Here is a 25,437-nt window from a genome sequence, read left to right on the forward strand (position 1 = left end):
TTAAACATAAATTCTGCTCCATTCAATCAAAAAAACAAAATCTACGCTTTCTTGTAAGTTTAATTAACACTGAATGCCTCTATCTCTGGCAAAAAAACATGAGAAATTAAATATTTCTCATTTTGTTTCGGGAAATTAGGTATTGTATTTTAGTTTCCTAAATGACAATTCTGTCAAGAATGTCAATCATGTTCTTCAAATCAATTCTGATTGGCCACAATCATTCAGTTTGGCCACACAAACTATAAAAAAAAAACTTGTAATGAATGAGATGTAATGAATGTGTCAAACAGCCTAAATTCAACAATTTCAGTTTTGAGCTAAGGATCATCTTGATCTTCAATATTTACAAAATTTTAAGATTAAGGCATTACATAGAAATATTTACACAAACATTGTTTGATCATTCAAATATTCAGTTAAAAAGGTATCCATCAAGGAATAGGAACAAGTCTAAATATTATGCAATTAAATTAAAAGCACAACTTACCTTACGGAAAAACACTCCTGAAAAAAAAAAACTTAAAATAACAAGTGAAAAAAATCGCATTTCAACCCTATAACAAAAAATTACGTTTAAACAAGGGTAGAAAAATTACAGATAAAAAGCATCAGAGAATACTATAGAAAGAGAGAGAAAGATTGCCTAAAAATTGAAAAGTTTGATATAGAATACCCACTAATCCCAAGGACCTTGCCAAGGTCTCAAGTTCAGGAAACAGAGTCTGAGTCTACACCAAACTTTGAATGCAATTTCAAAATCAATGGAGACAGATTATTGTAGAATTATATAAGTTTGACAAATAGGGGAGTAGGTGGAAAATGCAAAAAATTTTTAAATATATACATGAGCTTAAACCTCTCACATAGGATATAATTTCATGAAGATATTCCCCCTTTTTGCACGCGTTTCTATGGTTTTCTACAATTATATAAAAAAAAATGTGTATTATAGTAAAATTTGATTGGTAATTGGTAAACATAACTAATTTTATATAAGGCCCCTTCCCCTTGGTTGGACAAGTCTTGTATGAATTTCTGGCTAAAATATGCACGTTTTTGAATTTAAAAGAAATTTAGCTTCTTTTTTTAATGTAGGCCTAATCATAACTATAAGTTGAGTCCAGAGTTATATTTTCAAGAACTTCTAATTTTGTGTCATTAATGCTGTTCTAACTAGTCTTAGTGATAAATTTGATTAACAATGTGTTGAAATTGCTTTTATTATGAATTCAACAGCAATTCACACCCCCGTTCCTCCCTTAAAATAAAATCTCTCCCAGCCCATGCCCTCTTTAACAATACAGTGAAAAGGTATATAAACAGTGAAAAATACAGAAGTAAACAGAAGCCCCATTGATTTTGAAAATATTGCTGATTATCTCCAACAAAAATAAAATGTGTTCTCTCACAAAAGTTATGTTGATATCCGTGGAAAAAATGAAGATATTATACTATTTTATGATTGCACATGTTAAAGAATGTGATTGAAGGCTCTTTTCCCATTTCAAAAGTTTTAGTTTTCGGGGGTAATAGCTATGTCCGTGAAAAAAATGAAGATATTAGACTATTTTATGATTGCAAATGGTAAACTATGTGATTAAAGGCTCTTTTCCTATTTCAAAAGTTTTAGTTTTCGGGGGTAATAGCTACGTCCGTGGAAAAAATGAAGATATTAGACTATTTTAAGATTGCACATGGTAAAGAGTGTGATTAAAGGCTCTTTTTCTATTTCAAAAGTTTAAGTTTTCGGGGGTAATAGATACGTCTGTGGAAAAAATGAAGATATTAGACTATTTTATGATTGCAAATGGTAAAGAATGTGATTAAAGGCTCCTTTCCTATTTCAAAAGTTTTAGCTTTTGGGGGTAATAGTTGTGTTGAAATTGCTTTTATTATGAATTCAACAGCAATTCACACCCCCGTTCCTCCCTTAAAATAGAATCTCTCCCAGCCCATGCCCTCTTTAACAATACATTGAAAAGGTATATAAACAGTGAAAAATACAGAAGTAAACAGAAGCCCCATTGATTTTGAAAATATTGCTGATTATCTCCAACAATAATAAAATGTGTTCTCTCACAAAAGTTATGTTGATATACTAATACTAATAAAAAAAATTCATTTTTGGAATTGTTGATCAACAATTCTGTTCCCATAAAAGACCTTATTTCAGATCTGGAACTAATATAAAAACAGAAAGTACCTATTTTAGTAAGTCTAATTTGGGGTATGAGCCCTTTGACACTAAATGTATTATTAACCTAATTTTGACAGAAATTCAATTCAATCATATATATTTTAACAAAAACACATAATTACATGTACATAATCTGCCCTAGTCAAGCACAAAAGTGCTTGACTAGGGAAGAAACTTAACTAAAGAATAATTAAACAATCAACAAACGGAAACAACGAATCGACTGGATTTATAAAAAAAGAGAAAAAAAGGGGGGTGACGAAGAGAAAGAAAAGAAAAAAAGAGAAGAAAAGAAAAAGACCGAAAAGAGGAGGACCGCATGATATTCAAATATAAAAAGTATTTCGGTAATGTCTCTTCACTGCTCGCTTGAAGGTAATAAGGTTATTTGAGTTCCGGGTTTCCAAGGGGATTAAATTCCAAATAGCTGGTGCAAAAAAATGGCTGGTGTCTCGTGGACAATGTCACATGAATTTAGCGTTTCATAAGCATGTAAATCTTGATTTAAAGTGAATAAATTTTCCAATGATGATAGAAGGAGGTTGTTAAAATATTTAAAACAAAAAGTTGCAATCTGAAAATCCCTAGTCTTTGACACATAAAATATTTTAGTAAGTTTAAAACGGAGGTTAATGTTATCTGAATGCTGAAGAGGTGATATAATTTCAATGGCCATATTTTGGATGATCTGGATTCTCTTATAATATGAGATGAAGTTGCTTGCCCATATAGAGCATCCCTAAGACAATTGGGGATGAAAAATAGAATAATAAATCATTTTCAGGATTTTTTTAGGGAAACGGAATTTGTGACGGCGGATAACCCCAAGGGACCTTAAAAGTTTGTTACCAATCAATTTAGGATGTTCATTCAACAAAATATTTTCATCAATAATAAATCCAAGATATCTACTGGTTTTTACTCTATTTATAATATTATTTTTTACATTTAAATTGAGGTCTGTTTGGGCTGATCCGATTCTAGAAAATAAAATATAATTTGTTTTACCATAATTTAGTGTTAAATACTGTGAATAAGCCCACAATACAAATTCAGTCAGAGCAATTTCCAATAAAGAATGTAGATTTTCACATGCAACAAAAAGAAGTGTGTCATCTGCAAATATTATGGTATTAGCTTCAGATAAATAATATTTTAAATAGTCAGTATGAATGAGAAAAAGCAGTGGTCCCATTATTGAACCTTGTGGCACTTCACATGGTAAAAGATAGTACTCTGATGTTGCAGTTGCATTTTCTACAACTTGAGCTCTATTAATAAGATACGAACGAAACCATTTTAAAGCCACATTATGTACACCAAATTAGTTTTGATTATGCATATTAGGTCAAATATAAACTACAAATTAAATTCCAGATATACGTAATCAGTCAATCATACAACCTAGAAAAGGTCAAAGAAAATTATCCTTTGAATGAATTAAATAAAAAAAACAAGTTTTTTCAACTGAAAGTAAGGAGTGACATCAAAACTTAAAACGTACAGAAATTACTTCGTATATGAAAGAGGCTGCTTCCTCATCAACGCCCCGCTCTTTACGCTAAAGTTTTTTTTACTGTTTTAGAAAGAAGAATTGAGAGAAAGAGTCAAACTTTAGCGTAAAGAGCGGGGCGTTGATGAGGAAGCAGCCTCTTTCATATACGAAGTAATTTCTGTACGTTTTAAGTTTTGATGTCACTCCTTACTTTCAGTTGAAAAAACTTGTTTTTTTTTTTATTTAATTTCTGAACGTTTTTGAATCAATGCTTGTTTTGATTTTGGCTCTCCGCAGAGGAATAATCAAAACGAAATTTGCATATTTTTTTTGGGGGGGGGGGGGCTAAATGGCTTTCTCATAATTTTGATCGAATTATTTTGAGAAAAAAAGAGCGGGGGCGAAGCCTAGTTGCCCTCCGATTTTTTGGTTAATTAAAAAGGCAACTAGAACTTTTAATTTTTTACGAATCTTTTTATTGGTAAAAGATTTACGTAGCTTATAAATTAGCTTACGTAAAGAATTTTTGTATTCTCATGTTTTTATTACATATATGAGGGGATTCGCCCCATCGTCAGTACCTCGCTCTTTACACTAAAGCTTAAATTTTATCCCAATTCATTAAGAATGACCCCTGAATCACAAAAGCCGTAGAATAAATAGTTGAAATTACTAAAAATACTTTAGCGTAAAGAGCTAGGTATCATAAGGAGGTGGGCCCCTTATATGGGTAATAATTTCTGTTTGTTTTAAGTTTTATTGCTGTTCCTTACTTCCAGCTGAAAAAGCTTTTTCACATTTATTTTTTAATTTTTTTTTTAAATAATGCTAGTAAATCCTGCTCTCCCTTCATGGAAGTTTTCTTTTCCCATGACAAATTCTCGATGGAAAGTTCCCCCAGCATATCCCCCTCTTCTCAACCCCTCCCCCCAACCAAAAAATCCTCCTGAAAACGCCTGTATACTTCCCAATAACCATTACTATATGTAAGCACAGGTCAAAGTTTGTAACTTGTTGCCCCTCCCACGGGGACTGTGGGGGAGTAAGTCGTCCCCAAAGACATAGTTATAAGGTTTTTCGACTACGCTGAATAAAATGGCTATCTCAGAATTTTGATCCGTTGACTTTGGGAAAATAATTAGCGTGGGAGGGGGCCTAGGTGCCCTCCAATTTTTTTGGTCACTTAAAAAGGGCACTAGAACTTTTCATTTCCGTTAGAATGAGCCCTCTTGCAACATTCTAGGACAACTCGGTCGATACGATCACCCCTGGGAAAAAAAAACAACAAAAAAACAAATAAACACGCATCCGTGATCTGCCTTCTGGCAAAAAATGCAAAATTCCACATTTTTGTAGATAGGAGCTCGAAACTTCTACAATAGGGTTCTCTGATACGCTGAATCTGATGGTGTGATTTTCGTTAAGATTCTATGACTTTTAGGGGGTGTTTCCCCCTATTTTCTAAAATAACGCAAATTTTCTCAGGCTCGTAACTTTTGATGGGTAAGACTAAACTTGATGAAACTTATATATTTAAAACCAGCATTAAAATGTGATTCTTTTGATATAGCTATTGGTATCAAAATTCCATTTTTTAGAGTTTTGGTTACTATTGAGCCGGGTCGCTCCTTACTACAGTTCGTTACCACGAACTGTTTGACTTCTTTACCACTGGATAAAATATTTGAATATATGCGTTTTAAAATGTGAAAAATAAATACGGGGATTTTTCTAAACCAAAGTTAATCAAGATTTTAAACTACACAAGCTAAAAACCACTGATTTTAGGTGATAGTTTCCAGAGCATCATGCATTTTGTCCAGGGACACAGTTGTTAGGAGAATTGATCTGCATGTTTAAATGTTTGACTTTGGAGCTGTTTATCCAGGTGAACGAAACTTCCCATGAACTTTCAAAAGTGTTTTAAATTTGAAACAAGTCATATTTTATATTATTTAGTTAGGCAATCCATTAATTAATTTAAGCCTTCTTAACATCAATTTTTCACACCTATTCTAGTATCCTGAACTCTCAAAATCTACCTGAACTCTAGTACTTTATATTATATTTTGTATTATATATTAGTTAGAATTTAAGGGCAACCAGTGTTTTTCCAAAGTAGTTTTGCTTCAAGGAAGATTTAAAGACTTTTCATTTATGTGACATACATTCAATCAAAGATAGCAGTGTTTGCAGAGTCCCGTGTACATCCGGATAATTTTACATTCCTAGGACCCAGCAACAACTGGGGGAACAACTTTATCAACACAAAATTTCAATAAATAAGTCCCTGAGATTTGAAAATAAAATTGACAACTTTGATTCTGCTTTGGCCCTTCATATCTTTGAAAATCCTGATAATTTAGTTCTTTTTTAAGAGACAACTTGAATATCTACTGTAAGTGGCATACCACAATCTTTTATAGAGGCAATTGAGATAAAGAAAAATGTATATAGATAGAAATTTGGCTATAAATAGAGACACAGAAAATATTTCCTTAAAATCAATTTATAATAACTTAATTTAAAAAAAAATCCATCAATATTTTCACCTAGTCTAATTTAAGACAACCTGTCTGCATATCTAATGAAAACTGAGGTTGTAGAAAGGCAAAATCTATTGCAAACCAATGAATACTTACCCAATTCAATTGGTGAATTGTCTTTCATTTATTTCTGGCTGTTTTTTTTTTTTTTATTATTCAGTATCTTTTCTCTTCTTGTAGAGTTCATTTTAAAAGGTTAGATTTTTTTATGAGCACTGAGGACAACTTGGTGGAGGTCCTTGTTGAAATATTTGCTTGTGTTTTGTCTTCATGTTTTGCTACTGACCAACAAAAGCCTTGTTTTTCTCACCTATTTGAATTTATTTTTATTTATATATCCTTTCTTTTCTTTGTTTCATACATCATATATAGCCAGTGTGGTCTTAGAATGTATTTGTGTCACAATTATGTAAAATTTAAACTAGATTAATGTAAAGTTACTTATAATATAAACCTTGTTCAGAATTTTTTTTAAGCATTGACTGGTAGATGGTTACATGATAAATTTAGTTTGGGCCAATTAAAAATGAAATTACAACATTAGTTGTAGCTGGTTTGGTATTGAATGAGGAATTCAGCAGGGTTGCGTTCTATCTATGACCTCCAAGGGCTCCATGACCTTTAAAGGAGATGAGTGGTGAAACAAAGATTTTGATGGATCTTCTTCTAAGGAATATGGCCAAGGCTATGGGAGAGCATGGGCCTAATAGGAAGGTGAAACTCTCCTAGACTTAGATTATGCACATGATTTGAGTGTTCTACATGGAAATTTTACCAAAATGATTATATTTTTAAAGATTTTGAGAGTTAAGGGTGCTAGAATAGGTATGAAAAATTGGTGTTAAGAAGACTAAGTCACTCAGACCAGGAATAAATGAAGGTGAATTGATGATGTTGGGTAATCAGAAGATTGACCTAGTGGATTGCCTAACTTACCTGAATAGTAATTATCAGTAGAGATGGTAGATGCAGAGAAAATGTACAAACTAGAATGTGAAGGCCTAAAGTGTTTTTGTTTTTATAGTTGAAAAGAGTTTTGAAATATAGGAAGATAAGTCTATGAACCAAGATTAGAATACTGAAAGCTACAGTGACAACAGTGGTCAAGCATGGTTCTGCGACATGGGTGCTTTGGAAGACAGAGAAGAATTTGTAACATGCTTTCTAGAAGAATTGACAATATAGTTTTGGGTACCCATTTGACTGACAGCAGGCTATTTCAAACAAGAAGCTCTACAAAACTGTGATTCTAACCCATTTTTATGGACTGTAATGAAAGAAAAATTGAGGTGGTTAGGACACATTTTGCAGATGAAGGATGACAGATTGCCAAAATATCATGCTTGTTGGCCATTCACCAACAACCAAACAAAAAGCATGTTATACCTAAATAGAGTAAGAAGAGGTTTCAAGGAAGGATTTAAAGGAAATTGAAACTTTTTGGGAGGGGATAAAGAGAAAATCTTTTAATTGACTGGGATATAGGAGGAGCATGTACAACTGTACTGGCCTTGGGCAGCTTGGGGCTGTCGTGAGGTGTTAATACTACTGGAAGAAGTGAATATAAAAACAAACTGGATAAATTAGAAATAGGTACAACCAGAGGATCATTTGAAAGAAACCCTAAAAAAATCTGAAGACTAGTAAATGGAAAAATTCTAGATTAGGCCCGGGGCATTTTGCATAGCCTATCTTGGAATATAGTAGAGTTAGGTGAATACAGCTGTCAGGAATGGATACACAGCCTTAATGATCTCCGGGGATGGTATTCCTACTCCTTCCTGCTTTCAAAGAACACTAATCTTTGATGACCTTTTACAATCTTTGTTTATAAAAGCAAAAACTTAAGAAAAAGATCTAGGCTACTGCACAGATGAGACATAAGGAAGTGTTTTGAGCCTTATGCCATGGCTTAATCCTGATTTACTAAGAAAAATTATGGGTAAGGGCCTTCTCAGAAGGAGGCATGGTAAAATTCTAGTTTAGCTAATTTTTGCTATCTTGGAAAGGGGTTATTTTACGGGAAAATGCAGCTTTCAGTAATGAATCCAGGGCAAAAACATACCCTGGGGAGGTATTGCTAAGCTTCTATGTTAACCTTCTTCGAATTTTTAACCAGGGGCATAATCTGTCGAGGGGCAGAGGGGGAGGGGGTATTACTTAGTAATACCCCTTAGTATAGTTAATCTACAACTAGGTTAGTATTATATTGTGTTCCCGAGTCTTATGAACTTATAGGTGGTCGCCATTCTAATGGACTAGCTTGTGTTTTTAAAGGGAATTATTTCTTCTTTTTGCTATTACCAGATATTTCTTCTATAATTTTGTATAAGACGATGGTCACGTGCCTATTTCAGCGGGTGTATTTTAAGGAAGATCCAGTTACAGCTAGCTCCTATATGAAAATAAAATAAGATTGGCTTTCAAATGAGATTATGTTCTTCAGATCAGTGCAAGAAATACAACTTTGGTGCAATGCTATTTTTCCAGTGTCAAGAATATGTCAAGGGTCTAATGCTAAATATTTCATTCCAAGGATCACCAGGGCCCGACTAGCTACTACCTACTGGTTATAATAGGCGACCTCGTGAGACAATGCTTATTCAATATGAAAAAAAAAAACATCCGATTTTGCTTTGAAAATCTGAGAGGAAAAAATTTTCAATTGCCTTGTATATAATTCCCTCCCTGTGGAAAAGGGGGGAATCCATTTGACTTTTGTGTTCGGTAGTACTATTCAGTGTACTAAACTTTAAATAAAATTTTCAGTAAAATAAAAAGCAGGACCAAAATCAACAACAGTTGTGGAAACTCTTATTAATTCTCGTTCAAGCTGGTAATTTCAAACCTCTGGTTACCCACATCCCCACTCAATTTGGAACCAAGCAATAATATTATGTAGTTATTAGTACTAATTAGCCCGAAAGATAAAATTCGTTTTGCAAACCGCAGACTTTAAAGTGATGTGAACGATGGGCAATCTTGATATTGTTTTATTTGTGTTCTTACGAACTGCTACAGAACCCTACTGAATATAGGCCTTTTTCCGCCGTCCAAGTTTTATTTATAGTTTTTGCTTGCGTGTGGAAACAGAACACAAAAAACAACTTTGCTACTAGCAATTCATCGAATTGTATCACGTTATACTATTAATTGTATTTTATTATTATAATATAACTTTAGTATAAAATAAATATTATATTATATGCTATGAATTATATATATTATAATATTAATAAAAAATATAATATATTATGTACTATATTATTGCATTGGTCGAGGGGAAATTTTAAGAATAGGACAGCAAACTATAAACTTAGGTTTCAAATAGCGTTTCCAACTTTAAATAAAAATATTCGGGTCTAGTAAGCATAAATAAGCATAATATTGGCGTACAAAACTAAAAACAAAAGTTTCCCGCAATTAAAAATCTATGAGTGAGTTTCTCTAGTAGCGTTTTCAATGGTTAGGGGGGCTAACTAAGATTTGTGAGCAAAATTATATTTTGCTAGAATGGCAAAAGTATTATATATGTTCATTTGTTTTATGTTTATGTACAGATATGCATGTATGTATCATACATGTATATATCATGCATGTGTACGTGTGTATGTATGTGTGTATATGTATGTATATATAGAAGAAATATTAAGAACAGTGCAATGGAAATTCTCGAAGACGTTGCATAGTCTAAATTAAAGTAAAGTTGCAATTTACTGCAACTATTTATTAGTTGCATTAGTTAGTAAAATTATTAGATAATCATGCTAGATTTTTGTGGAGGACAACAGATAGGGGAAAGCCCTATAGATAGGTAGAGTAGCTCCATAAGAGGCTTAGGCCAAGTAGGACCTTGTCCCAGTGGGGCCCATAATAGAAACTGGGAAACCCTCCCCTGGGGGTCATAATTTCAGGTGGAGGAGGAAGAAGGCCCCTCAAATGTACACTCAGCAGGGCCAACTGCCGTGTTCACGCGTCAGATGAGTTACAAACCTTCTCCCAGTAATGGGTTAAATTGCATGGTGAAGCAGAACACCATCGTGGGAGGATCCTCTATAGGAGGACAACTGCGGCAGGGCGTAAGATCCAGATTTATGGACAACGGCCTCTGTAAAGGGCTGCCTCGACCCTTTCGGGGTACCTCCAAGACTGGGAAACTTGCGGTCAATTTTTCCCACTTGAGGAGTGGCGCCCCTCGAGGAAATTATAGCCTAGTAAACAACACAGCACTCGTACGGGATTCTGATTATTGGATAATTTTCTGGGCGTGGTTTGTTTTGATGGGCGTTTTCGGGCTGAAAAACCTCTTCCTAGCTAATTTATCTACTATGGGCTGCCTCCCCGTAGTAGCATAATATTTGTAGGCATGAATATATAATGAGTCGGAGGTAATAGGCTTGGGACTGTCTGTGCAGGATTTCGACTCTTGTTGATAGAAGAGCATCGCCAAGTGCTGAAAACCATGTTGTGACCAAGATGGGCCCAGGATTGCACAAAGCCTCCAACTTACTGGAGGTCCCAGGGACTTCTTGCTGTCCGGTTCTAAGCCGGCTTAAGCGCTTCGGTGTAGACTTGAGAAGATATGTTGGTCCCCATCCTGCACTGGTATCCGGGATCACTGCTTTTCTTGAGGCCAAAATAATTTCAAAGATTTAAAGAACATGGAAATTGGAACTTGGAATGTTACGACGTTAAAAAATGACTATCGCATCGACATTTTGACTGACGAATTCAGACGGTTTGAACTGGATTTATTAGGAGTTTCAGAAACTCATATCCCAGGGGTAGGAAGCATGAAATTAGGTGACATAGAATTTGTTTACTCAGGAAGGAAGGATGGGGTACATAGACAGGGAGTAGGGCTCGTGATGAATAAGGAAGCTGCTAAGTCTTGTTTAGGCTGGAAAGGTATTAATAATAGAATACTAATTGTTCATCTTATGACTAAAAAGTGTAGGGTATCAGTTATAGTAGTATATGCCCCCATTGAACCAACTGATGAAGATACTAGTGACTCAGATGAATTTTACTTACAGTTACAGGAGCAAATAGACAGGGTACCAGGTAGAAATATGGTGTTTTTGCTAGGAGATTTTAATGCCCAGGTTGCTAGAAATAGGGATAGATGGTATCCTATCCTAGGTAATTTTGGTGTAGGAAAAGAAAACAGTAATGGCTATAGGCTTTTGCAATTTTGTAGGTATAACAACCTAGTTATAACCAATACGGTGTTTGGTCACAAAATGGCCCATAAGTTGACATGGTATTCACGTGATGGTAAGACAGCAAACCTTATTGATTATGTTATTGTAAACAGAAGACTAGCAGGATCAATACAAGATACTAGGGTGTATAGGAGTGCCGTTATTGATGTTAAAAGTAAAGATCACCATCTAGTAGTGTCTAAGGTTAATTTAAAGCTGAAATTTCGGAAGAATAACTCCCTCCCGGAAAGTTATGATGTTGGTAGACTTCAGGATGAAAATTTGAGAAAAAAATTCCAGGAACAGTTGAGTACTAAACTTGAGGGTTTAAAATTTGACAATGTGGAAGATGGATGGAATAATTTCAGAAAAACAATTTGTGAAGTTGCTGATGGTGTCCTAGGGAAGAGTGCTAAGACAGCAACTAGGAATATTAGTGAAAAAGCTTTAGGTTTAATAGAGAGTAGAAGGGGTTTGTATAAGAATTATCTGAGCGATAGGTCGTATGAAAACAAAAGGAATGTAAAGAAAGTGGAGAAAGCATTAAAATATGAACTAAGGAGATGTGAAATGGAGGCGATGGATAAAATTGCTGAGGATCTGGAAGATGCGGCTAGACGGTATAATAGTAAAATATTTGGCTCTGAAGCATGGACACTCCGAAAAGCAGATGAAAATTTACTAGATGTTTTCCAGAGAAATTGCCTACGGATTGTTCTGGGTACCCGGCTGACTGACCGTATTTCAAACAGTAGGTTGTACGAAAAGTGTGGTTCAATCCCGCTTTCTGGGGCTATAATGAAAGAAAGGTTGAGATGGCTAGGCCACGTTCTTACGGATGAAGGATGACAGATTACCGAAGATTGTCCTTTTTGGCCAACCGTCTGGGGCTACACGGAAAGCAGGTCGTCCTTGTCTGGGTTGGGAGGATGTCATAAATAAGGATTTAAAGGAAATGGGAACTTCCTGGGAGGGTGTAAAGAGGGAGGCTTTAAATAGATTAGGTTGGAGGAGGAGCGTGCGTAGCTGTGTTGGCCTCAGGCGGCTTGGTGCTGCAGTGAGTTATTAGTAGTAGTAGTAGTAGTAGTAGTAGTAGTAGTAGTAGTAGTAGTAAATATTACAAAATAGCTCATTTTTCAGTATTTACAGTGATTTCACTTGATTTGGGAAAATTAGCTCCCACTTTGTCCCCCCAAAGACTTCGACAAAATCACTCCACTGCTTCAAGTCTTAGAAATTTGCCTACCTGGCAGGCTTACAACCATTAAAATTTTAATTTTACCTCATTCAAGGGTGCCAGCAGGAAATTTTCCAAGGGGAGGGGACCAGACACCAAAATAGCAGTGGTGGTAGGTGATACTGCTACTACTACTAATAATAACTCACAGCAGCACCAAGCCGCCTGAGGCCAACACAGCTACGCACGCTCCTCTTCCAAACTAGGGGATAGGGAATATATTTTAGGATTAAATTTTAAACAACAAGGATTCTGATAAAGGGATAAATTTGTTTAATCAGTAATGTCTTTAATTATTATGCATTTAATCTTAAAGGAAACTCAAACCAAATTTACCAAAAGATTTATAGCTTCTGTATACTATAACAGATGTAAACTTGTCTTTATGCAATTTCCTAATCCTTAGAATAGTTTACAGAAGTAGTAATCACTGCCTGGATAGATACCACGTTTTGATTTTGTAACGGCCATGTAGAATATATCATTTTCATAACAAAATAATTCTCCCCCTGAACAAAAATCCTTTATATGTTCAGACATTAAAAAAAAAACAGAATAGCAAAAAAAACAAATTAAAAGTAATATTCAGCTTTCAAATTGACCCTCTTTCTTTTTATTGTTTTATTTGACCAAATAAGATGTACAGATTCTATAAAATTTGTCACAAGAGAATCTTATCAAATAGTTTGTGATAAAAAAAAAGAAGTAAAAAGTGACTTGGACCAATATTCACCAAAACGAAAAATGGAATTCTCCTGACAATTGATACACCAGTAGTATTGGTTTTTAATGTTGATTTAATAAATAAAAAAGTTTTTTTTTAAATGAAAGTAAGGAGAAACATTAAAAATTAAACAAACAAAAATTACTCCATAAATGAAAGGGGCTTTTCCTCCTCAACGCCCCGCTCTGTACGCTAAAGTTTCTTACTGTTTTAAAAAGTAGAGTAAAGAGAAAGAGTCAAACTTTAGCGTAAAGAGTGGGGCGTTGAGGAAGAAAAGTCCCTTTCATATACAGAGTAATTTCTGTTCGTTTTAAGTTTTAATGTTGCTCCTTACTTTCATTTAAAAAACCTTGTTTTTTTTATATAATTTCTGGGCGTTTTTGAATTAATGCATGTTTTGATCTTGGCTCTCCGCACATAAATAATTAAAAAGAAATTTACATATTAATTAATTGCAATTAATCAGAAGATTTTGAGAAAAAAGAAGCAAGAGAGGAGGCCTAGTTGCCCTCCAATTTTTTGCAAACGTTTTCATTGGTAAAAAATATATGTAACTTACTAATCGATTTACGTTAAGAACTTCTATATTCGTATGTTTTTATTGCGTGTATGGGGAGGTTCAACCCTCGTCGAGACCTCGCTCTTTACCCTAAATTTTAAATGTTGTCCCAATTCCTTAAGAATGAGCTCTAAATCACAAAGGCCGTAAAATAAAAAGTTGAAATTACTAAAAATACTTTTGCGTAAAGAGTGAGGTATAACGAGGAGGTAAGCCCCTCATCTAAGTAATAATTTTTGTTCGTTTTAAGTTTTAATGCTGCTCCTTATTTACAGTAGAAAAATACTTTTCATATTTATTTTTTCATTGTTTTTTCAAATAATGCTAGAAAATCCTGCACCCCCTTCATTGGAATTATCTTCCCCCAAGACAAGTTTCTCCATGGAAATATCCTCCCACGTACCCCCCTGAACAAAAAAAAACCTGAGAACGTCTGTACACCTCCCAATAACCATTACTAAATGTAAACACAGGTGAAAGTTTATAACTTGCAGCCCCTCCAACGGGGACTGCGGGGGAGTAAGTTGTCCCTAAAGACATTAGGTTTTTCGACTATGGTGAATAAAATGGCTATCTCAGAATTTTGATCAGGTGACTTTTGGGGAAAATGAGCGTGGGAGGGGGCCTACGTGCCCTCCACTTTTTTGGTCGCTTAAAAAGGGCACTAGAACTTTTAATTTCCGTTAGAATGAGCCCTCTCGCGACATTCTAGGACCACTTGGTCGATATGATCACCCCTAGGAAAAAAAAACAAACAAACAAAAAAACAAATAAAGACATATCTGTGATCTGTCTTCTGGCAAAAAATGCGAAATTCCACATTCTTGTAGATAGGGGCTTGAAACTTCTACAAAAAGGTTCTCTGATACGCTGAATCTGATGGTGTGATTTTCGTTAAGATTGTATGACTTTTAGAGGGTGTTTTCCCCTATTTCCTAAAATGAGGCAAATTTCTCAGGCTCATAACTTTTGATGGGTATAACTGATCTTGATGAACCTTATATATTTAAAATCAGCATTAAAATATGATTCTTTTAATGTAACTATTGGTATCAAAATTCCATTTTTTAGAGTTTTGGTTATTATTGAGCCGGGTTGCTCCTTACTACAGTTCGTTACCACGAACTGATTGATTCTAAATATATAAAACTCTTTCAGTTTATTGTTACCCAGCAAAAACCAAAACCTGAAAAAATTTGCCAGATTTTTGAAAAAAGGGGAAACACCCCCCCCCCAAAAAAAAGTAAGCAATCTTAGTGAAAATACTTTTCTTAGATACATCATATCAGAAAACCCTACTGTAGAGGTTTCAAGCTTGAATTTTTAAAACGTGGAATTTTTCTTTTTTCAGAAGAAACATCATTGATGCATGTTTGTTTTGCTTTGTCCTGCAGGTGATTGTATCAAACTGAAGCTCTAGATAACTGGGAGGGAGCTCATTTAACATAAATTTAAAGATCTTTTTTAAGTGACCATACAGAATGGGACAGGAGAAAGTATTGTTTTCTGCCATTTTAGGGCACAAAACTGTAAATTTGCCCCAAAGAGGACGAATTTGCAATCAATTAAAAATTCTAAAAAGCTAATTTATTTAGCTTGATACTAAAAGTATCAATAACTAAAATTTAGACAACCCAGTAGCAAAAGAAGTAACACAACATGGAGCCAGTGTTGGATTCAACCAAGTTGACTCACTTTATTTGTAATGAAATTAGGCTATTTTTGGTGATCTGTAATTGTTTATCAGCTACAATGAGAGGGGCGAGTAATTGTTTAGGTGGGTAGAGTAGACTCCTCGAAAATCATCATAACGGATTAACTGCTTACTCTTCATGAGGTTTTAGATAAATGTTGAAAGAAGTAGGGGGGGAGTAGGAATTAATTAAAATGTAACTCAATACTGTTAAAACGTTACATCCCCATATGTACCAGAAGAGAGCTGGAAAAGGCAAGGAAGGTTATCATTAGCCCCACCAGGAAATTTCTTTGGGGTGGCAAATAGTACTAGGAACTTAGTTTTCAGCAATTAAATATGGTAATACTTTTCTTCTTCTATTTATATGAGGTATTTTAAATGTATGTAATGTATTTATAAACAAACAATTCTAATGTAGAGGTTTTGATGCCTTCAGTTATGTAGAAGATCAAAAGTCTCACAGAATTTCAATCCATACAAACAATAATACTCCTTTTCCTCCAACCAAAATTCTATAGTAGTAATATTAATAAGGACCTTTTACTGAAATTACTACTCATTGCAAATTTTTTAAGCATAGGCCTATTCAAATTTTATCCAAAACTAAAATTGCAAATTTAAACTTAGGATGGCACTAATCAATGGTTAAATTACAATAAATAACAAATAAATGGTTAAGTGACTGGTACCTCAAATTATTTGGTTAAACTTGAATATGATTTGGAAAACAATCAAATTAACTAGAAAAAAAGAGCTTTTCAACTGAAAATATGGAACAGATTTGATATCTGTCTGAACAAATTATTCTTTGTATGAAGAGGATTGTCTCCTTCTTAGCTCCTTACTCTTTCCTGTGAAGTTTAACATTTTTCCAATTTTTAAAGAAATTTGCAATTGAAAAAAAAAAGATTTTTCAAAGCACAAAAAAACTTTTGTTTAATGAGCAAGGTGCTAAGGAGGGGGCAATGCCCATTACATACAGTGTAATTTAAATTTGTTTGAAATTTTAAACTTGCTCCTTACTTTAGTTGAAAAATCTTTTCTATTTGTTTAATTAAATTTCATGAAACTGTAAAGTTTTATGAATAAAATACTTTTGGTAATTCAGAAAAAATGATCAATATTTCAATGATCTCTGTTTGGATCTTAAGGGGTAATCAAACAGTTTGTGGTAACAATATGTAAGTAAGGAGCAAACTGGCTCAATAGTAACCAAAACTCTAAACAACAGAATTTTGATGCCAACAGATATATCAAATGAATTGCCTTATTATGGTGATTCCTAATACATAGGTTATATTAAGTTTAGTGATATAAATCAAAAGCTACAAGCCTGAGATAACTCATCGTATTTTAGAAAAAAAAGGGGAAAGACCTCCTTGAAGTCATAGAATTTTAATGAAAATCAGACCATAAAATTCAGCATATCAAAGAATCCAACACTAGAGGTTTCAAGCTTATATCTGCAAAAATGAGGAATTTTGTAATTTTTGCAAGAAGAAAAATTATGGATGTATGTTTATTTGTTGTTTTTTTCCCAAGGTGATTGTATCAACCCAGTTAACCTAGAACGTCGAGAGAGGACTTATTCTGGCAGAAATGAAAAGTACAGGTACCCTTTTTAAGTGACCCAAAAACTGGAGGGCAACTAGGCCCCCTCCTATACCACTTTTTTCCCAAAATTGTCTGATCAAAATTTTGAGATTTTTTTTGTGTTTAGCATAGTTAAAAGGCCTAATAACTATGTCCTTGGGGATAAAAGGACCCTCTACAACTCCTGGCAAAAGATTTTTGAGTTAAAAAAATTGGCCTATTGTTTTATTTGTTATTGGGAAGTATGCATACATTTTTTGGGTGGGGAGAGGAGGACAAATTTTCTGCTGGGAGGATTTTACATAAGGAGAATTCTCCCTGGAGAGGAAGGTTTCCAGGGGAATTTTACACTTGGCAAATTTGCCCAAGTTTCTCTACAAATGTTCTTTATATGTCTTGCTTTCTTTTTACCAATTCAATTTTACACATAGAGATGTTAAGGGTATTGTCTGGGGTGAATTTTTTCCAGGATTGAATTGTCCAGAGGATACTTTTTAAAGGAGGGGATTTTTCCATGGAGGTGGAGCCAGGAGTCCTGGCATTATTTAAAAAAAAACAATTGGAAATTAAATTAAAAAAAAGTTTTTCAACTGCAAGTAAGGAGCAACATTAAAACTTAAAATAAACAGAATTATTGTGTATACAAGGGGGGTTCCCCTCCTCAATACATCACTGTCAACACTCAAGTTTAAATTTTGTCCCAATTTTTTAAAAATGACTCTTGAAACACAATTACATAAGGGTCATTTAATTAGAACAATAATTAATTTTTTAAATGCTGAAAAACTGTAGTGTAAAGAGCAAGGTGTTGAGGAGGGGGACAACCTTTTAATATACACAATAATTTTAGTTTGTTTTAAGTTTTAATGTTGCTTCTTACTTTCAATTGAAAAAACTTGTTATTTTATATGAGAAAGCTTAGAGACAAACACTTTTTCTGAAGGCAATGGTAACTTTTCTGTTGGTGAAGGCACTGGCCTTTAGACCCAGTTTCTATAAAAAGTACCATACTATCAAAGTAGTTTGATCAAAATAAGACATTAAAACTAATATTAAGCAAATAAAATAAAAGTTTTCAATTCAATATATTCAATTCAATTTTGAATGCTACAAATCAATATATTTGACACCTTTATACTTCATAATTGTAAAAAACTAAATCTTTTACAAAGTGACAACTAGATAAATGCAATCACTCCTGAAAAAATTTAATAAAAAACACAAAAAAACATATCCATTCAGGGGGAAAATACAGAAAATCCCAGCATTCTGTTCAGGAGAAACATTTGTGACTATAGTGGCTTCATATATCAGCTCATGGGTACTCTTACAATGTAAGCAAAAGTTGATAGAGCATCTTTACCAAAATTACCCCTTAGTTCTATAATTACCAAAATTTCTATAATTATACAAACTCTCTTCTGTACTAATAACTGCAATAATTTCTAATACACAAATGAATATTTGGAATCACCATAAAAAGCTGATTCTTTGATTGAATGTTATCAATAGTTAGGCTCTTATACTTTGTTATTGACAAGGATCATTACTTACTTACCATTCATTACTATGAAGAATTGATCTTTTTTGTGTGTGTGTGTGTGTTACTTCAACCAAATCATATAGAGAAAATATTTGTGGAAAACTGGAAAGGGGTCACTCAGTTACAAATTAGAGCTTACATTATCCTTATTAAGGGTCAAAATCTATTAGCAGGCAGTCAACAATAGGGCAACATATATTTTTTCTACAGTTTTTCCCTATTCTGGCCTCTTTCCTTTGGTTTCCATATAATTATCTTATAGTCCCAAATTTTGCCCCTTCCAGTGCCCATGGTCTTAATTATTGGTTATCACTTTCTTTTTTCTAGTTTTATTTCTGAAAAAGCAATCCCTGTTATTTGAGTAGGATTTTAAGCTGTATCAATAGGCTTTGTCTAAATTTGTAAAATGTAGGCCTACTTGCAGTAAAATTCTAGTTTAGTGACTTCTTACTATCTTGGAAAAGGGTTAGGTTAGGAAAATGAAATTTTCAAGGATGAATCTATAGACTAAAGTATATCCCAGGAAGGTATTTTAAAGTACCCACCTCTACTCCTTCTCTCTCTAGAGGGCCCTGAAATTTGCCTACATGACAGGTCTATACCAATTGAAATTTTGACAAAACAATATTTACCTTAATTTTCGGTTACCAGTTGCTTTTTCTCTGCCTTTAGTTCTGAAAATGCAATTCCTGTAATTTGAGTAGAATTCTGAGCCATATCAATGTTGTTGTTTTTTTCAAAATTTAGGAAATGTATTTGCATATCTTTAAAACCTTGTAAATTGAGGTTAAGCAAAGTTTGAAGCTGAAAACAATTTTGTTGTAGGCCTACTTCATTTGAGCAGAAGATCTATTTTGCAAGGTATCACTTTCACACTTCACACATATATTTTTAAAGGTCATCAAGCATCAGGACCCTCTAGAGGGAGAGGGAGTGCATGTAGGTACTTCCCAGGACATACTTTAGCATTTAGTTGTAGACCCATCCCTGAAAATTTCATTTTCCTAACCTAACTGCTTTCCAAGATGGCAAGAAGTCCCTAAACTAGAATTTTACCCAACTTGCATATCTATAAAACCTTGTAAATTAGGATAGAGCAAAACTGTGAAGCTGAAAACAGGTTTGTTTAGAAGTGTGTTTAAGCCTATTCAAGTGTGTTTAAGCAAAGATATATTTTGTAAGGTTTTACTTTTAAAACAAAGATTTAAAGGTCACCAAAGGTCACTACCCCCCTATATAAAGAAGGAGTGGAGGCAGGTACTTCAAAATAGGCCTAGCCTACCATCCCAGAGCATACTTTAGTCTGTAGACCCATCCCTAAAAATTTTGTTTTTACAACCCTAACCCCTTTTCCATATAGCAAAAAGTGGCTAAAGTAGAGTTTTATTGGAGACATCTTGGCATAAGCTTAGAGCTGGTGCTGTTGAGAAAAAAATTCTTAGTCTAGGCCTAGGCTGCTTCATAATAGCCTATATAGAATAACCTAATTGTAGTTCATAGTTTTACTGCAATTCTGCCATACTTTACCCCAAAACATCCCTCCCCTTCTCCTCAATAGACCTAATTCCAGGCTTATATTGAGATATTTCCTTCTGAAAAGGCCCTGGCCCAGAATTTGTTTCTTCTTTTTAAAGTGTTAGGCTATAGCCTTTAGAATTTAGAGACCTTCAAGTAGTCCCTTAAACTTAGGCAACTATCATTTAGAAACCTTTGCTGATATAAATGCACCAGTTTCCTGATTTTATTTTATTGTAGGCTAGTTTACAAAATTTTGCCTTGACACAATATTACCAAAAATTCTAATCAGAAACTCACCCCACCATCATTCCTAATAAAAAATGCCCTCGTTATTCTTAAAAATGTCTTTCGTTTTTATATTCTGTCAGGACATAGCTAAGAATCTGCGGTTGCCTACCTTGAACTTGGCCAAAGACCTCAAATTCCGATTTCACAAATCCAGAAACCATGTCTTTTGTTTTCGTAATTTAATTACTTCTTGTTTTTAGATGGCAGTGAAGTTCATTTTGTTAAGTGTACACCAACCCTATTAAATGGCCACTCTCTATGAAGAAGAGACAGGGTTCTTCTTCAGGGAGCTATTTTGATTCATCTTCTTTCCAACATAGATGTATCAGAAATCTAAGTATCAACGTTTGGTCTTTGCGCTGACTATCTGACTGTTTGGAAATCTGGGAAGGAGATTGATATCTCTCAAATCCAATAGAGTGAAAGATAAATTCAGAGATTCCTTTCGGATTTTGGTCTCCCTGTCACAATTATTGCTACTAACTTTACCTTGTTTACTAATGTAGACAAGGGTGGATCCAAGGGGCTAGCCCCCCCCCCCCACCCAAGATTTTCTGGCACCATCCTTCCGTTTTTGTTTTTTATATTTTTGTTGCTGAGGATCTGGAAGATGCGGCTAGACGGCATAATAGTAAAATATTATACTGGCATGTTAATAAATTGAAAGGGAGTAGCCGATCCGGACTAGTCCCAGTTAAAGATAGAAATGGGGTCACAATTAGTGATAAGGAAAAAGTTAAAGAAAGATGGGTGGAACATTTTGAGAATGTGCTAAACCGAGATACAGTTGCAGGAAAAGATATAGATGAAAATGAAAAAGTTTGTGATACCTTGGATGTGAAGGAAGATTTGTTTAGTGAGGAAGAATTAGCGACAGTACTAGAAGGATTAAAAAATAATAAGGCCCCAGGTGCTGATAGTATGATTAATGAGTTCCTTAAATATGGTGGCTCTGAGGTTAGGAATAAGCTACTGAAGATTATGAACATGATTTTTGAAAAAGGGGAAGTACCCAATGATTTTAGGAAAACCTTAATTAAACAACTGTATAAGAAAGGTGACAAGAGTGAATGTCGGAATTATCGAGGCATTAGTCTGGTCTCTGTAGGTAGCAAATTACTGAGTAATATGATACTTTTTAGACTGAGACATGCTGTAGACAAAGTTTTAAGGGAAGAACAATGCGGTTTTAGAAAAGGTAGAGGATGTGTCGACCATGTTTTCACTCTTAGGTTAATAATTGAGAAGTCCCTTCGTTGTCAAACACCTTTGGTCCTTAGTTTTATCGATTATGAGCAAGCTTTCGATTCTGTTGATTGAACAGCGTTAACAAAGGTCTTATCGTTACATGGTATACCAGAAAAATACATTAAAGTGATTTGCGCTATGTACGAGAATAATACTGCTGCGGTTAAGGTGGGAAATGAGGTTAGCAACTGGTTTTATATTAAATCAGGAGTTAAGCAGGGTTGTGTTCTATCCCCCTTTATATGGATCATTTTGATGGACTTCGTCTTAAGGAGCACAGGAAAGGCAATTGGAGACCATGGAATCAAATGGGGAGGAAGAACGCTCCTGGACTTAGATTATGCTGATGATTTAAGCATATTAGATGAAAGTGTGAGCAAAATGAATGAATTTTTAGAGGTTTTACGAGTTCAGGGTGCTAAAATAGGCTTGAAAATTAATGTTAAGAAGACTAAGTCACTAAGGTTAGGAATAAGTGAAGATGAACAGGTGACCTTAGGTAACGAAAAGATTGATCAGGTTGGGAGCTTCAGTTACCTTGGTAGTATTATTAGTAAAGATGGTGGGAGCAGTGAAGATGTTAAAAGTAGAATAGCTAAAGCTCAGGGTGTTTTTGCACAGTTAAAAAAAGTTTGGAAGAATAGAAAGATATGCCTACAAACCAAGATTAGAATATTGGAAGCTACAGTGATGACAGTGGTCAAATATGGCTCTGAAGCATGGACACTCCGAAAAGCAGATGCAAATTTACTAGATGTTTTCCAGAGAAATTGCCTACGGATTGTTCTGGGTGCCCGGCTGACTGACCGTATTTCAAACAGTAGGTTGTACGAAAAGTGTGGTTCAATCCCGCTTTCTGGGGCTATAATGAAAGAAAGGTTGAGATGGCTAGGCCACGTTCTACGGATGAAGGATGACAGATTACCGAAGATTGTCCTTTTTGGCCAACCGTCTGGGGCTACACGGAAAGCAGGTCGTCCTTGTCTGGGTTGGGAGGATGTCATAAATAAGGATTTAAAGGAAATGGGAACTTCCTGGGAGGGTGTAAAGAGGGAGGCTTTAAATAGATTAGGTTGGAGGAGGAGCGTGCGTAGCTGTGTTGGCCTCAGGAGGCTTGGTGCTGCAGTGAGTTATTAGTAGTAGTAGTAGTAGTTAATTAAATTGGTCAATTTATCGTTGCTTATTCACCCAACTAACTAAAAAAACACAACACAGTTTTTTGATGAAAGTTAAGAGCGAAGTTAAAACTTAAAACGAAACAAAAATAACCGTCTTCAGCCCGTTCAGTATCTATGCGTAAAATTGGCGAACAAAGGTTTGATTTTTGCAGGTTTCCTGTTTGAAGTTACTGAACTAATTTTTTTTATTGTTTTAAAAATTAGAATTGGGAGAAAAAAAGCAATAAACACGCATCCGTGAGCTTTCTTCTGGCAATAGTTTCAAAATTCCGCATTTTAGCAGATAGGAGCTTGAAACCTATTTAGTAGGGTTTTCTGATACACTGAATCTGATGGTATGATTTTCGTTAAGATTTTACAGCTTTTGGGGGGTGTTTCCTTCTTTGTTCCAAAATAAGGCAGCATTTCTCAGGCTCGTAACTTTTGATGGGTTAGGCTAAACTTGATAAAACTTATATAATCAAAATGAAAATTCAATTCTTTGATGTATATATTGGTATCAAGATTCCGTTTTCTAGAGTTTCGGCTATTATTGAGTCGGGTCACTCTTTACTTACAGTTTATTACTATGCATATTTTGAAACACCAAGCAAGCAGATAATACTGCAAATGCAGGAAAACGATCGATCAATCAATCGATTTATTATCAAACACCCTACATGGTCTTGTCGACGAGGGGCAGTTCTTGTCACAAAATATAGAGCACAAAAGATAAATAATAGTTATAGTCATAGCAATCGTCATGCAAATTTATGCGTACATGAACAAGAAATATTAAATAAATACAAAACTTTGAAATAAAATAAACCAAGTCAAACTAAAACCCAATATATTTGAAATTCAAAATTTGTGAAAAAATATGAACCAACTAAGATGTATAAAACATTTTAAAACTAACTATTTAGAAAAATTTGAATCAAAATAAAAAGAAATTTAAAATCAAAAACGACTAAAAAAGATAATAAACTGAAACAAATATATAGGTAAAATTATTGACAAGGGTCAAACTTTAGGATAAAGAGTGGCGCATTAAAGAGGGAACTGCCCCTTTCATAAACAGAGTAATTTCTGTTCGCTTTGAGTTTCATATTGCTCCTTACTTACAGTTTAAAAACTTGTTTTTTTTATTTAATGACCCTTAATAAGCCCCGGGACGATGGTAAACTCGATTGCCGATGCTGTAATTTAGTCGCAGGACAAAATACTGGAAATTTCCGTCACCTAATTTGGTGTCGGGGTCAGGGGGGCGATTTGCTGCTTCAAGAACTTTTAACTACTGCACTTCAAAACGCAAAATATACTCGTAAGTAGAACCAAAATGAACTAATCGGGAGGATTCAAGAACTTATAAAATTCTAAGTAATCAAAAAAGCAAACACAGCGAGAGCTCGGCGTCTCCTTGCTGACAAATCCAACAATATACAGACAAGGGAAGTCATGGTAGATGTTTGGCGTTATGTATACAAATCAGAAAAAGGTTACGTACAACATTTGACAATATTTTCAAAGGAAGGCTAGATGCTAAAAGCTTCAGCAAGCTAGTTTTAAGGGAAGTCACCAAATCCGGCTTACACATGACAAAGTATGTTGGCCATGGTTATAACAAAGTAGCTAGCAGGTAAAGCTTGGAAAATTGCACTTATTGTGAAATTGAATGTGTCATAGTAAAATTATTTGATTATTTTCATTGTCCGCGCCATACCACCAATCTTTTGCGCTCGAAGAGAGTTTCCTTCCCGATTCTACGGATGCGCAAGATATCGTATGAGACAAAATCTCTCATTTCAATTTGAGTACTAAACAAACATGGCTTCTGAAGAAACATCTGATGTCAGACGATAACAAAGATAAGATAAGAAGATAATATTTATTTTCAAAAGACTATGTCAAGCTCTATAGAGCCAAATTTGCTTTATATGTCAGAAAAAGTTAAGAAAAAAATCGAATCAGTACATTAAGTTGAACACTTAAAATTAAAAAAAAATTTAAAAGGTAAAATCATCAAAGATAAAGGGCAAATCAGTAAACTGGACAATTAAGTTACAAAAACATTACAGTAAATCAACAATAAAAACGGCAATAGAGGAAAAGGGGAATTTGGCAAGTACATAATCACGAATTATTATTATTAAGGTGTTCCAGAATAAAGGGGATAAAACTTTTACGAAACCTCTCTGTAACAGCATGAATCGGAAAGTAAGTTGGGATTGCAAAGGAGGCTGACCGGGGAAGTCGGAGTCTAATGAGATTGTGAAAACCAAGGAGTAGGTCCTTAGTATGTGGATTGGAAATGACTGATTTAGCGAAAAGCAGGCAAGTTTTTTCCCTCCTGTCTTTTAGGGTGGTAATGCGTGCAGCTTTAAGGAGGAAGGAGTATGGGATTTTGCCTTCTCTGTAAATGATCCTGA

General features: G+C 34.5%; 1 protein-coding gene across 6 annotated transcripts in view; it reads right to left on the reverse strand.

The window, feature by feature from the left end:
• The window catches only part of LOC136043586 (acylphosphatase-1-like), a 64,441-nt gene extending 43,522 nt beyond the window's left edge, over positions 1-20,919 (reverse strand). The window contains exons 1-2 of one of the 6 annotated variants that reach the window (XM_065728500.1): positions 20,713-20,919; positions 491-507 (exon numbers count right to left, since the gene is read on the reverse strand). In XM_065728500.1, coding sequence (XP_065584572.1) covers positions 491-507; positions 20,713-20,764 — 69 coding nt within the window. In that variant the 5' untranslated portion in view covers positions 20,765-20,919. Of the gene's footprint in view, positions 1-490; positions 508-12,727; positions 12,868-20,612; positions 20,693-20,712 lie in introns of those variants that run through there. The other 5 variants (XM_065728499.1, XM_065728495.1, XM_065728496.1 and 2 more) reach the window with 5 other exon arrangements.
• Between the last annotated feature and the right edge of the window lie 4,518 nt (positions 20,920-25,437).

Source organism: Artemia franciscana, unplaced genomic scaffold, assembly GCF_032884065.1.
Source record: "Artemia franciscana unplaced genomic scaffold, ASM3288406v1 Scaffold_740, whole genome shotgun sequence".
In the NCBI taxonomy this organism is placed as follows: domain Eukaryota; kingdom Metazoa; phylum Arthropoda; class Branchiopoda; order Anostraca; family Artemiidae; genus Artemia; species Artemia franciscana.